Source organism: Asterias rubens, chromosome 3 (genome assembly GCF_902459465.1).
Source record: "Asterias rubens chromosome 3, eAstRub1.3, whole genome shotgun sequence".
Lineage (NCBI taxonomy): Eukaryota > Metazoa > Echinodermata > Asteroidea > Forcipulatida > Asteriidae > Asterias > Asterias rubens.
The window spans coordinates 4,473,770-4,489,349 of NC_047064.1; the positions used below are offsets into that span (position 1 = coordinate 4,473,770).

Consider the following 15,580-nt stretch of genomic DNA (forward strand, 5'->3'; position numbering starts at 1 on the left):
TACAAATACTGAGTGTCTCAAAGTGGAATGGGAGGTATTATTAAGTTAAAATGTTGACTGTTCCATTTCACAACCTTTTGCACATGTGCTCCTTTGTTTTAGCAGCAGGGGGGCGGCGCTGTACTGCTCAAAAACATTGGGAATAAGGATGATCCTAACTGTTGAATGGGAACTGCTATTCCCCAGTGGCGAATAGGTCTTTTTGATCGCCGGTGCGAATGGGAGTAATAGTGAATGTCACGTGAAGTAAGTTCCACCAATCAAATGACAATGATCTGTATGTCAGTTATATAATGTAGTTTGAACAACTCGAACGCAAGTAAAAAACACACACGTCAAGCAATGGGCACGTTAGCCCTGGTGGCCTTACACTTTCGTATTGTACTACAGTGACGTCCTGGACATCAGGGTACATTGCTGGGGCGGACAATTTTCAAAGCTTCAAAACTCAAATCTTACCTGCAAGAAACCACTAATTTCGACAGATTCTCGTATTTTTCTGCGGTGGGTTTTGATCGTCATATATTCTTCACAGATCCGTCATTTTCATGAAATAATGCAGCTCCCAACGTTTAGGGGTTCCCATTTTGTCTGCCGTGTGTATGAAGACGCGCGACGCGCAAATCTTGCGATGCGTTTGCGTGTTAACGCTGTTCAGTCAAGATACGGTCGGTGCATAGAGCTATATATTGACTAGAGCGCTAACTTGCTCTGCGTTTTGAAGCCACCCTAGGCGCAGACATGTTTGATGTGTTGCGTGACTACGGAATGATTTTAATTTTGAAGAACACACATTGCCGCGATTTTTTTACATTCGGCGTGTGCGCTTACGTACGCGACTGCCCATTTGCGTACGTCCGCGCTACGAAAACCGTAAGTTCGACTTGATTGACTTACTAAAAAAAGTATACGCGCCTTTTAAACATGACGCACATGACGCTCGCAGTTTGTACGCTCATCAGCCGATTGTGCGTTCACATTTGCTGCATTTTTGGGTTCGATGACACATAAAAAAGAACAAACGCACTATCATGCAAATAGCCGTACAATTGCCGTACAAAATTTCAAGCATTTGTATTGGTTTGTACATAAACATGGATGCGCCCATACAGCTTCAAAACCTTAGTGCGTGTACAACGGGGTGTTAGCGCTCTAGTCAATATATATAGCTCTATGGGTCGGTGACCAAGAATTCATGCGTCTTGCATCTTGCACGCGACTGTATACGCGTACTTACGGCAGCAGACAACACTGTGAGAAAACGATCCAAACGGGAGTTTGTTAACGTTGGGAGCTAGCTGCATTATTTCACGAAAATGACGGATTTATGAGGAATATAAATAAGGACCAAACCCACCGCCGAAAAATGTATACCGCCATAGAATGTGAATCTGTTGAACAGGTAAGATTTGAGTTACAAAGCTTTGAACATTCCGCCCCAGAAACGGGCCTTAATATAATAGTTAGGACTCTGTATCTGTGCACGTAGAAAGAGTCCTATATAGGGGCTATATGGGCAAGTGGGGTATTATAATGTCTGTGGCCCTGATAGCTGCAATAAACAACCTTCGTCCCCTGCAGCCTAAGCGAGCTACGCTAATAATGTGGGGGCGATTTTCGTGGCGTAGATGCAGAAGAGTAACCGCCATCTAAGACTTGAATCAAGTCTAACACGTACGCTACTCAACTGCTCGAATTGTGTTTGGAAAGCTGTAGTGTGAAGTCCTTGGTAATAAACATTTTGAACTGAAAGAGGAAAGTGGACTAGGCCCCCTAATTATATTGTTCGTTAACTTACCAACGGTTGACCAATTCGCTGCAAATACAACGATAACGTACAAGAAGATTTGCGCTAGCCTTCCCTCGTCGTGTGTCTGCATGGTTTTGTAGTTAAATGGGCATCCAAGAAAAAACTTGGCAAATAATAATGTTGCTAATTGTTAGGATGGGTGTCTAGTCTATGCACAAAGCTGTATATATTGACTAGAGCGCTTACACCCCGTTATACACGCACTAAGGTTTCGAGGCCGTGTGGGTGCATCCATGTTTATGTACAAACCAATACAAAAGCTTGAAATTTTGTACGGCAATTGTACGGCTATTTGCATGGTGCGTTTGTTCTTTTTTATGTGTCATCGAAGCAAAAAATGCAGCAAATGTGAACGCACAATCTGCTGATGATCGAGCGTACAAAACTGCGAGCATCATGGCGGGTATATTTTGTTTAAGAACGTCAAACACACTGAGTCGAAGTTACGGTTTTCGTAGCGCGGACGTGCGCGAATGGGCAGTCGCACACGCCGAATGTAAACAAATCGCGGCAATGTGTGTTCTCTTAAAATTAAAATCGTTCCGAACTCACGCAACGCATCAAACATGGCTTCAGAACGCAGAGCAAGATAGCGCTCTAGTCAATATATATGGCTCTATGAGTCTATGTTAAATTTCTGTATATGTAATTCGTCCGCGCAGTGAACACGCGGGTTTGATCAATTTAAATTATGACTTACCATTAAAGTTGTCTACCGTACGACTGTAGTAATCTGAAGCACAAAGCCATCACCAGGACCAGTATTGCACATTCTATTAACATCTTGATGGAAAGGTGCAACAACACCCTGAAGTGTGTAGGGAAATGATTGATCAAAGTATCGCTACACCGTTAAAATAAAAACTAAATTGCGACGGGGCACTCCTTTTTCTTCTCTGAAATCATTCACTTGATCATTCAATGTCTAAACGAATCGACTCTGATGACTGAAGTTCACCAGAAATTCGGATATCTAAAGGTAAAAATCTAACATCCAGACAAAACAAAAATTTGGTAAAGTGTTCTCAGCAGCATTTACCGCGATCCCTCAGACGTGGCTGTAGCAATAATGCAAATTTAGATTAAAACACTAATGATCGACGGGTTTTAAAACACGCACAGATCCAGCAAGCTGTTACAGTATCGTATGATTTCATCGACGTAGACAGGAAGTTATTATGATCCTTTTCGAAACTATGGTTCGGCCTATATTCTCCGGGTTAGGCTCGTCCGCCCTTTTTTAAGGTCCTTTATCGAAACGATTAAAAACAACCGAGAGAGCCCGAAGCCGGAGCCGGAGTTTCGAGAACAGCATATTCTTAACGCTGAAGTGCAAAGAAGAGTACCAATGTTGCATGCCGAACAAGTTCAAAACGTTCCAACAACATAATCAACAGTAGTCCAGAAAAAAACAAACGGTTTTACCTCAAACAAATGGCAACATAATTTATTTTACCATAGTGCATTTTATTAAGGCCTGTTTAATGATATACTAAAAATCCGCAAAAATCCAATAGTTGAAATGTGCATAATTTCATATTTCAAATGGCGGCCATTTTAACGAGGTTTTCTTTGACTTGATCGTATAACGTATTTCCAAACTAAAATAGCTAAAATGCATGTTTGGGGATAGATACTATTGTATGTATAGGTTCAAAACGTTCCAACAACAGTCAACAATGGATATAGGTCAACTTGACTGAGTACTTTGCAACTATTATAACAAAATGCCCTTTAATCAGCGAACTTCACCCGTTTTTATGAATACAGTCTTTCACAGCCTAAAGCAATACGGTGAATGGAAACAAAAACACAAACCCCAAAATGTGCAGAAATAAGCTCTGTTTTAAAGTCACCATTGACACAACATTCATCTGTCTAAAATGTCGGAGTGCGGTGTATAAGGTAGATTGGGCAGCAGGGAGTTGGGTCTTGGAGTCGGGTACCAGCAAGACAATGAAAACACTGACAATTTGTCTCGAAAACAAGTAGCCTTTAATACGTGTGTGTTTATTACCACTGCAAATAAATGATGGGCAAAAATCCGTATGAACAATAAACCAAAGAAAAAGACTACGATACTACACTCTTAATATTGAACCGGATTCTTGGTCTGACAAGACCTGAGCTATTTCATGGTCAGCATGACCCGGATTAGGGCCCAATTTCATAGAGCTGCTAATTTTTTTAAGCAGAGAATATTACTTAAATGTTTTCGTTTAAGCAGAAGTTAGCAGGATGCCAGTCACCAATTATGCTTGTGGTATGTTAGTTCGGCTGGTAACCATATTCCGGTATTAAGCATAATTTTGATATGCTTAGCTACTTTGTGTGCTGAAGCAGCTATATGAAGGTGGGCCATGTTCACACAACCAAGTTTGTATAAAACTTACCCAGGGATTCGAACCCAGGGTTACGATGTGTGTGTAATTATAGTACCTCTATAGTTGTACTTCATGACTCTATGGTTATGTGTACACCGACACCAAACTACGGCCCTTTTGAAACCACGGTTTCGGCTTTGGATTCGGCGTCAGGCTCCGTACTCTCGTCTGAAGCCATGAGCGTCTGTACGCACATCACGCGCAGTATTGTCAAAACAACTGCGGGGCCAGTCTAGCCTGAAGCCGAATCCAAAGCCGAAACCGTGGTTTCGAAACGGGCCTACCACGCTGATACACAGCATTGAAAGCACCATACTTCACTTTCCCCCTATGACTTGATTCATGTCCCTTTTTCGTGCGAGATATTATCTCCACCGTCAAAGTGAAGCTATCCCGGCGCACAAGTTTCCTCATGTTAGGAGATGGGACTGGAAATACGTGTTAGCTATGACAATAAATAATATCGTATATTTTTACAATCTGTTTTTAAACACAATAGATTTACCGTTTAAAACAAGTCACACTAAGGAGTTATAACATAAATGAAACACGGGGAGACTACGTTGGGAATGTCATTCCAAACAACGGGCGCCACCAAGCGGTTTTCATCTTAGTCGTTTGTGTAACTTTCTGTTCTTGTTAATCGTCAAAACGACCAGGATAACAATCAGCCCAGTGAAGACAAATCCTATGTACTTCATCTTGCCCTTGGACTCTATAAGCAAACACAGTAAGAAAATCAGAATGAAAATGTTTATTTATGAAAACAGAGGGAATAATTGTTTTTTTTTACATTGCTGTTTGAATAATTAGCACAAACAAAAGAAGAATAACCATTTTAATATTTTGTTTTTTAATACGGAGTCGCACATGGTTTTTAATACATTCTGGAACCAGGCGATGATAGATTTTTAACATTATTTTGCAGAACTCGAAAAATGTTATTTGTTGTTATTACTTAATGTTACTAAAAAAAAATTTGCTTGACTGAATAAAAACAACATCATTATAACATTCGAACAGACATTTTTTACAAACTTTCTCACCTTCAGTAACCAGGAGAGGAAGTCCCACTGAAAATTAAAAATAACAAGAAAATAAACAAATAAACAAAACAAAGTACGATATAACAGCAGACTTGTATGTCCAATGTCCATCGTCGAATGAACAAAGTGGACAATCGCTGAACAAACGTCTATGAATATCCAATGCGCAAGGTTACTGAAACACAATGAATGTCCATCAAACTTTGGGGAATACCCAATGCCCAATATCAAACTAGTTATACCATTAGGATATGGTGTGTGTTTAGCATCAAATTTTCAAAACTCCATTCAAAATTTTCAAAAGTCATGCAGTGGTATCCCGTGACACAAACATTACGATTTCGATTCGGGAAAACAAAATGTGAGATTGAATCTTCACTTTAAAGTATTATTTGATACAGTCAAGTTTTTCTCACCAACTAGCTTGACGTTAGCAACATGTTCGCTACCGTAAAAGCACTCGTACCCTGTAGCGTCTTGGGGCGTGGCGCCCCGAATATGCAAAACATTCATGTAGTCGACGAACACGTGGTCAGTCCTCAAATGCGAGCTATGAATCATTGCACTGCCGTTCTTCCACGAGATGGCGTCTGTGATGCCGCCTCTGAAAAACAATAAAATATTATCTTAATCTTGGTCATGTTCCATGTATCCAGTAACTCTAATTGAATGCTAATAATAATTTTGCAAATAGGAACCAGACTATTTTGTTCTTCCAGCCTCGGTTTGATTACACTGATATCAACTGGATAAAATTCAAGGTGGGATACAGGTCTGTTATGATGTGAAAACTTCACAGTTAATTTGAACTACTACTCCACTTACTCAAATGTGTTGAGATTTGATCATTGTTTTAGCAAATTATTTTAGCTAAAAGGGTTAGTAGTAGGTTTAACAAAAAAATGAATCGTCTGACTTTAAAGAACTCTTTTTAGCAATGACGTCATCAGTCTTACCCTGGACATTTGAGCTCTACATCTTCCCTCTCGGGCACGTACATGACCCTTTGTTCCACTGAAACCATAAGAGATGTAGTTTATTGAACCGTCTTCAACTGGTTAATTAAAGACACTGGACACTATTGGTAATTGTCAAAGACCAGTCTTCTCACTTGGACTATCTCAGCGTATGCACAAAGTATTCAACCTGTATACAATTTTGAACCCAATTTGTCCTCGAAGTTGCGAGATAATAATGGATGAAAAAACACCCTTGGCACACGAAGTTTTGTGTGCTTTCAGATGCTTGATTTTGGGACCTCGAAATCTAGTTCTGAGGCCCTGGAATCGATTTCAAATATTTTATTGGGAAAAATTACTTCTGTTTTACTCGAAAACTACGTTACCTCAGGAGCCGTTTCTCGCATTATTTGTTTTACCATCAACAGCTCTCCATTGCCCGTTACCGTTACCAAGTACGTTTTTATGCTTATTTTAAGTAATTACCAATTGTGTCCTGTGCTTTTAAAGAAAGTGGACACCATTGGTAATGAATTACTCAAATTAATTGTTATTATAAAACCTAACTTGATAACGAGTCATGGGGAGAGGTTGATAGTTTAAAACACCGTGAGAAACGGCTCCCTCTGAAGTGACGTAGTTTTCGAGAAAGAATTATTTTCCTGCTAATTTGATTTCGAGACCTCAGATTCAGAATTTGAGGTCTCGAAATCAAGCATCCGAAAGCACACAACTTCGTGTGACAATGTTTTTTTTCCTTTCATTATTATCTTGCAACTTCGACGAACAATGGAGCTCAGATTTCCACGGGTTTGTTATTTTATGCATATGTTGAGGTACACCAAGTGAGAAGACTGGTCTTTGACAATTAGTGTCCAGGGTCTTTACATTATACATGTAATTATATACACGAATATTCACAGCCACAACACATATAAAAGCTAAACATCTCAACGAATTGAAAACATGCAATTGCTTAAAGGATTTGGGTACGGTTTTGTAATACAAAACACAATGTCCACAGATTTACATTAAACTAAATAATCATGATCACTGAGACGAAAATTATTTTCATGACTTGTTTACTCATTTCTACAAAACTACAGCACTTCAGCAAGTAATGTTTTCAGGGAAGCTTTCTTCATCTTCAAACTGTGTAAGGTTAGTGTAATTCTGTGGACATTGTGTTTTTGTCCTACATAGACCCATTAAAGTCATGTAAATAAAACCAATATTAAAGTAAAACAAATCTTTAAAAATATGTATTTTTATATTGAGAGATCACCGAACGCAAGGCGTGGGCTGCCACTTCAAGGTGAAGGCTTAAGTGATTTAGGCTATCGAACCAAATCCCAGGGGCCGCCTACTCCTGATTTGGCTGAAACAGGTTAACCCTAAACAGTCTATGGCGATTTAAGCATGTATCATCCACTATATAGGAGCCTGGCTGGTAGAGCCACGGCCCGCTGCTTGCTTGGAAATTCAGGCATGGCATAGTGGCTGAACAATAGGCTAGGCCTAAATGCTCAAAATAAGCGTGCCTTGTTTTTGCGTCTCAATAAAATTCTTACACAGCTCATGGGTATAATAAATCTCATTATACCTACTGGGCCGGCGGCCCAGAGCTGGTTAACGGTATACCATTTTTTCGTGCTGACATGAGAAGACAAATTTGGTTAAGCGTAAGCATATTTCACAGGTTAGCGAGAAAATAAGGCGGCCATCTTGCGCCTTCGCTTTGGATTGACATGCGTCATTCCCTTTTGTGCAGTAATGATATGAAGTGCTTATAGTTAGCAGCGCTCCGAAATAGAAGTCGCCCAACAATAAACACAATATCGCCCAATAAGCTGTGTGCTATAAAATTGTGCCCTGTTTTAGCGAGTTAAGTTTAAGGTTCAAATAAAACGTCCAGCTGTTTTTCCCAACAAATTTAACAAACTTCCTAGCCGAAATACTCTCTCTGCTTCAACGGTCCGTTTAAATCTAAGCGTAGCTTAAACGTTGTCTGTGCCACTAGTGATCATACTAACCTCCACGGGGAAGCTTTGGTCGAGGAAGATGCAAGTCTACAAGTTTTGCGACGTGATCTTTGTCTTTCTCGGGTCTTTGGTAGCCTACGATGGAAAAAGGGAGGGAATAAATGACAGTAATTTATTTTGCGGCAAACAAACAGATTTGATGAAACTTTGATTAGATTTTTGAATCCGATGAACCAAGCGAGGTAGTTCATCATACCACGGTAGCTGGTTTGAGATATTTTATGTTTGGTCATAAATAGTGATTAGAAAAGACACGACTGTCGTTAGTGTTCAAAACGGTAGCTGGTTTGAGATATTTTATGTTTGGTCATTGAATAACAAATACTTTTCTTTCGATAATTTGATTAAAATCACTATCGGTAGTTACTAAAAATAGTTGTTAGAATACCACTTACTTGGTAACGAGAAATGGAGAGCTAATAATAGTATAACACATTGTGAGAAACGACACCCTCTGAAGTAACATAGTTTTGAGAAAGAAGTAATTTTTCACTAAAATATTTTAATTGAATTCGACACCTCATCAGCTGAGGTCTCCAATTCAAGCATCTAAAAACAAACAACCTGCGCGAAAAGGGTGTTTTTCTCCCATTCATCTCTCACAACTTCGGCGACCAATTGAGTTCAAATTTGCACAGGTTTGTTATTTTATGCATAATTATGTTGAGATACACTAAGTGAGAAGGCTGGTCTTGACATTTACATAAAGTGTCCAGTGCCGTTAAAGTTAAAAGGCAGACACACTACACGTTGCCACTGGTAAAAAAATGTACCACTAACATCCGTACCTTTTGGACACGCTGCTTCACATTCCGCCACCTCCTTCTCGTCCAATCTGTCTTCAAACTCTTTTTGAACACTAGGGCTGTTGAAGTCTGAGCGGCAGGGTTTACCTTGGGGGAACGTATCACCGAATTCAGTACAGATGCCTTCCAACAACAACAACAACAACAACAAAAACAACAACAACAACAGCATTAACATCAGTAGACGGGGAAAACGAAAAACAAGTGACAGAAATAAACAACAGCAAAAACACCAGCAACAGCGGCAGAGGCTAATGCAACGACAGCAGCATGACAACAGCAGCAACAGCAATGGCACCGGCAGCCCCAACAACAGCAATAAAGGCAACAGCAACAACGCCAAGGACAGCAACAATCATATCAACAGCAATAGTGAGCAACATCAACATAATAGCAGCAGCAGTAGTGACATCATAGACTTTGTTCCAAGTCTTTGAGCGTGACTTTTTAGTCGTCCTGATAGCCGCTACAAACAGCGCCCTCTTGTGCTTAACCTCCGTCATTTAGCCTACGATTGCGAGTTAGGGCGCGTGAAAGCTAACAATGTGTGGCGTTTTTCTTGGCTGAGATGCGAAGAATAACCGCGATCTAAGACTTGAATCAAATCTACTAACAGCATACAAAGCAAATGTCAAAAAAACAAAACAAAAACAACAACAACACGTTGGCTGGGTGTTGTTTGCTCGAGTTTTGCAGTAAACGAGAAAGAAGTTCTTTGTGAATGTTTTGAAATTTTATGAGGGTAACACTCAGTCTTAAATAAAGCAATCACTAGGCCTACTTTGGGTATTATTGTCACCAATCCTGCTCTAAACGAATGAAAATTATACAACTATGATGTTCAGGTTAAGCTTTGTAAAACAAACATATGATTGACGCTATTCTTAGAACCTGGATGTTATAAAGCCATGAAGCGACAATACATATTAGGTGGGGGCGGGGTAGGGGGCGGGGGGGGGATTGATGCCACAAAAACACAAAGATTTCAGTCACCCAATACTCACCAAGGCGAAATCTTTCACCCAATTGTCCACAACGATTGCATTTTGACCAACTAGTCCAAACGCTCCTCACCGGCGAAGAATACGAACCATCTGGGAAAAACGGTATTTTTAGTTTTGTTTCTTTCTTCATTTTCCAATTGTTTATGGATTCATCTCCCCCCAAAACAAAATGAGATAAAAAGAGAAAGAAAAGTAAACAAAATCACCAACACCCCCCCCCCCCAAAAAAAAAAAAAGCCAAGCTTGTCATTTTTGTTCCTCCCGAAACCTTATGGTGTATCCCGCCAACATTTCCAAGAAATAGATTTCGGGAAAAAATTGTGTTGCTGTCCTGTCCACACTAAGTTTCCTGTGCTTTTATACACTAGAGGTAAATAAAGACCACATGAAAATAAATAAGTTAAATGGGCTTCTAATTCATATTTATATAATACCTTTTTCTTCGCCGTATGCTTCCCCTCTCTTTGTTGAAAAAACTGAAATTAAAAGGGAGAGACATTACGTCTTGTTGGCTTCTCAAATGCCGGACCGTGTAGGACTACTGTTAGTTCACGAAGTGAATGGAAACCACACAACTTGGAGGGATAGTTGTGCAGACCATTGAAATTAATATTCCTCTTTTAAAACAACTCTCCAACCATATCGCCCAAAATCGCCCAAACCAAGGCAACGTGTCCCTTTAAGGCCAAGTCCATCATTATGAAACTGTACAGTTCTTGACTACAAAAGAACAATTATAGCTTGGGCTTCGGTCAACAATTCAAGACTGAATCTTTAGACCGCGTGATCTAACCCTATAATCAATCTCAAAAGAAACAGCCAGAGCCCGAAGGATTGCCTTGGTACTCGGTACTTGGTTAATTAATCCCTTTACAGCCCCATTTGGGCTACTGGGATGGTGGGAAAGTGACGTCAATAGCCAGGTTAATAAGGTGCCAAAAAAAAAAAAGATTAAAGGTGCACTTTTTACAGGTGCAAGGATTTTTTTTTTTAAAGGACAATATTGCCATGCAGAGGCTGCATTGCTCTGATGACAGGGATGGCTGTGGTTTGGAAAACCTGTATGGATGGAGCTATGTGTAGGACAGCAGATGGTGGGAGCCTGTTCCAAACTGACATAGCCCTTGGGAAGAAGGCGTATTTGTATGCATTAATGGTTGGAATTATTAAGGAGGTGAAACATAATTCCTGTCTAGAGGCTCTCCTCTCCAGCTGATCTAAAGAGCACAAAGATAAATTGATAAACAATATTATACACTTTAATAAAAAGTTACAGTCATCAATGAGACCATTCCAAACTACTTACACGTATGGAACTTTGTGTTTTCCCCCATCTCGATAACTATAGACAAAACAACAACAGAAAAAACAACATTAGACGAAATAAGATAGGGCAATTCAAGGAAACGTTGCCTTGGATCGGATGAGTTGGTCTTAAAAAGCGCTTGTTAACCGTTTGGTATAAAATGCATGGTTAGAAAACGGTTGTAAAAGTAGAATACAATAATCCACACAAGTATGCCTCGGGATGGTTTTCCTTTTACCAATAGTCGACGAGGTAAAAGGAAAACCATTCGACTTCCAAGTTGATGGCCGACCGTGTTAGTTGGCAAAGTAATTAATTAAACCATGCAATTTCGAGGCAAATTTGTGTGGATCATTATATTCTATTTTTGAATTTATTTCTATCTAACCACATGCATTTCAGAACAAACGGTTTCAAACGCTTTGCAACGACCAACTCGTCCGATCCAAGGCAACGTGTTCCTTTAAAAACACCAGTTTTATAGCAGATCACGCTCCTTTTGGAGTTTGCGAAAACATCCTCAAGTCTTAAGTGTTTTTGATGTGGATACGAATGTTATTAAGCCGGAAACCTTTGGGGTGAAGTTAAAGCATGCATTCTTATTTTAAATGAAATGTTAAAAAAAAAAAAAAATCAGCAAAAGTATCAGTTTCGGTAGTGAGCGAATGCTTGAAACTCATTTATAAAGTTTTAGTAAAATAGTAGGCTACTTCGATTTCCAAAGTTTGAGATATTTGAGCTAAAAACACATTGTTTTCCTTGTCGTTGAGTTGTGAGTATTACCATCGCGATTCATGGTGTGAAAGAAGTAACTTTCCACGAATTTGATTTCGATACTTCAGAATTAGCTTTTGAGGTCTCGAAATGAAGCATCTGAAAGCACACACCGTCGTGTGACAAGGGTGTTTTTACTTTCATTATTAGGGACTTTTCGTTTTCGACGACGGATGGTTCTGCGACGGTTGTTCACCTAAACGTTGTCGTTTTCAGCACAACGAAGAATCATCCAAAGTACTGTCGTAGAAATTGAGGGACGACCGTCCTCAAAGCCGACGCATGCGCAGATGACGCCAAATGTCATCTTACCCGTCGCAGAACCATCCGTCGTCGAAAACGAAAAGTCCCTATTATCTCGCAACATCGACAATCAATTGAGCTCAAATTGTATGCATAAGTTGAGATACACCAAGTGCGAAGACTGGTATTTAACAATTACCAATAGTGTCCCGTGTCTTTAAGACATCTTTTTTTTTCCCTCGTCGTTGAGTTGTCAGTAATACCATTGTGGTTCATGTTGTGACATCACACTTTGCTTTCAGCAGTTAAGATTGATTCGCAGTGAACATCAAATATTAACTACTTGTGAAATTAACTCAATTCAAATACACATTCATAAATACCTCAGACAGTTTCGCTATTCCTATTGGCGGAGAGCGCGTCACGTGGGTTTGTATAAACCCTTGTTTATGACCGGTAAAAAGTGTCAATTCATGGGCGTGACACGCGACCTTGCACCTGTTCTTATAAGACAGTTTCTTCTTTCCTATTGGTCGAGAGAAACGGCTGAAACAGTTGTGCCACATCACATGATACGCGCGACGCGCACAGCATTCCCTTATAAGGAGTTGTTTACCCGAGGGCGGCGGAGGGCTTTACCATTTCATAGCTGGAGGGGTGTTGTGTTGAAAGAAATCATTTAACAATTATAATTTTTGCATTTATTTTACTTTTTGACCAAAAAGTGATAATGTTCGTGACCGAAAAGGTATTCATGAATGGGAATCAAAGTGTGTTGAATCGGTTTTCAACTAGTGGTATAAACCCGCCGAGGCCTGGTTCTTTATAATTTACCACACATTGATTCCCTTATTTATTTCCATACTTCCAAGAGCCAGGCAGACAAAGATACAAAACAAACTGACAGACACGCTGCAAAGAAGGGGACAGACGAACATAAGACATGACAACACACAAACAGATACAACGAGAACATAATTAGAAAACACAACGAGTTCACAATAAACGACAAGATGGCAAAACAGTTCAAGCATAAGCAATACAAACTAATTATGTAACAATGATTGAGCTGTGGATGTGGTTGAACAGACCTTTATCATGGTGCAGCCATCTTGAATTTCTCACATTTATATGAATGTCACCAAACCGAGGCTGGATGAACAAACAGTCTGGTGCCCGTTTTTTCAAAAATGAGTATTAGCATTTAATAATTGTTATTCGATACGAGGAACAAGACCAAGATGGGGGAAGCATGATAAAGGTCTATCCAGACCTGTGTATTGAGAGAGTTGCGAAATGGAGGGACCAGTTTTTCTTTGGCCACGTGGTTGATGGGCGCCATGTTGTCTCCAATCAATGCAGCACAACCCAATGGGCACAATAGTCTGGCACCCCGTGTTCGCCCGTTTGTTTCCTGGTGGAAAAATGGCTTCTTATCGCAAATTGTCGCAACTCTCCCAATATACGGCATGGGTCTATTACATCGGTCCCAGATGACTTACCCGTGACGTCATGGATGGAGACCAATTCCTTTTCAGACTTGACGTTACTACAAAAATACCTGCCCTTATGTTCCGGTCTGGCACCGAGTAATATAAGTTTCTCCTTATTGTTATGATACATCAGCCCATTTGGGAGAGTGTCTTCATCGCCGAGTTGTTGCCTTGTTGGGAGGTTTGGCTCACTAGTATATTCCCAGACTGACTGGCCTTTCAACTTACTGGATATTTTGTTGCTGGACAGTTGAAAAAAAAAAATATATATATATATATAATTATATACACAATACAGGGTTGAAGATTAGGGTAGGTTGGAGGTAAATGGAACACTTTTTAGTCGCACTTATTTGCCGCTGGTGCCTTCTGTGGCAACTGTGACTAGGTCTTTTTAGTGTTTATGTTTATGGAACATTAGAAAGTGCCTTGAGCAACTGAATTACAGTCTTGACGTTTTTTGTTTAACATGAGTGCCAAAATAACGAGGCTCTTAAAAGTTCCTTTTACCACCCCGACTGATTGGGTGTGTGTACATTGAACGCATGATTAAATACACAAACACACTTTTCAATCCTCAATGTTTATGTACTACACACATCATCTGTCACATATAATTTATTTGTTAAAAGTTAAAACTGGCTTTTGAGACCCAAGCATCTTAATTGTTTGTGCTCATGTAGTAGAGCATGAAAGTGATGGCTGAAACACACGATGTGTGTGATTGTCTAATCCTACATTATTCAAACCTGACAGTGCACCCGGAAATGCCCCCGATGCGCTTGTCCCCCCAAAACGGCTGAAGGGTTGAGTCAAAAGAGGGCGCTATCGGATGGATATTCGTCATAGACCTTATCGCAAATACCAATGCGCAAGCGCAGACTGTTGAATGAGGTGCATCGTGGGATAGATATGAATCAAATTTGGATACCAGCTAGACCACAATGCACCTAATTCCAAGCTTTACGCGCGCGCTCCAGTATTTGCGAAAAGGTCTATTGTCAATCACTTACCGGTGTGGCGGTTTCAACTTTCCGCCGTGTTCAGTTTTCCGAATGACCAAATACGGTAACATTACGTCATGCGATGCCTGCGCACAGCAAGCAAGAGTAGTACATGTGTAGTGCTGTATTGAGTCATCCGTCTTACTCTCCGGTAGCTGTCATGGCGGCGTCCACGAGTACAACGAGCGGAGAACGCGTGTGGATCGTATGAGAGAATTTGGTGTGGCACAAGCAGTGTGACCTGCTTACAGCTGTACGCATGAATACGTGTAAAGATGGGGCAAGAGAATGTGACTAAACAGAAAAGAATCGTAATAATAAACAATTTGGGGTCACTGAGAGAACTACAGTACTCGCCAGGGTACTTGCGGCTGTATTTTTTGTCTGGCTACGTCACCCGGAAAATTGAACACGCCGGAAAGCTTAAACCGTTCCAACATCGTGGTGAAATGTCAGCCTACGTCACCCGGAAAACTGAACACGGCGGAAGACTGAAACCGCCACACCAGATCGACTATGTTGTCTACTGCCAATGGTCACAAAAAACTACAAAAAACCTACACTTCTAATTTCGGGTTCCCACAATGGAATAATACAGACAAAAAAATCAATGGCACAAGTACTAAACACAAAACCTATACGTACCAGGTATCGCACTTCATATCCACCTTCATTCCGGAATACACCAGGTGAAAACTCACTGGACATT

General features: G+C 40.3%; 1 protein-coding gene across 1 annotated transcript; it reads right to left on the reverse strand.

Annotated features, from left to right (window-relative positions):
• Positions 1-3,824: 3,824 nt before the first annotated feature.
• On the reverse strand, positions 3,825-15,580 carry LOC117288404 (Ig-like V-type domain-containing protein FAM187A). The gene is made up of 11 exons (XM_033769252.1): positions 15,517-15,580; positions 13,877-14,109; positions 11,358-11,393; positions 10,486-10,527; positions 10,052-10,141; positions 9,030-9,170; positions 8,233-8,316; positions 6,197-6,254; positions 5,657-5,844; positions 5,241-5,267; positions 3,825-4,909 (listed from the first exon to the last, which is right to left on the reverse strand). The coding sequence occupies exons 1-11, from the start codon at positions 15,543-15,545 to the stop codon at positions 4,800-4,802; spliced, it is 1,038 nt and encodes a 345-aa protein (XP_033625143.1). The 5' UTR covers positions 15,546-15,580; the 3' UTR covers positions 3,825-4,799.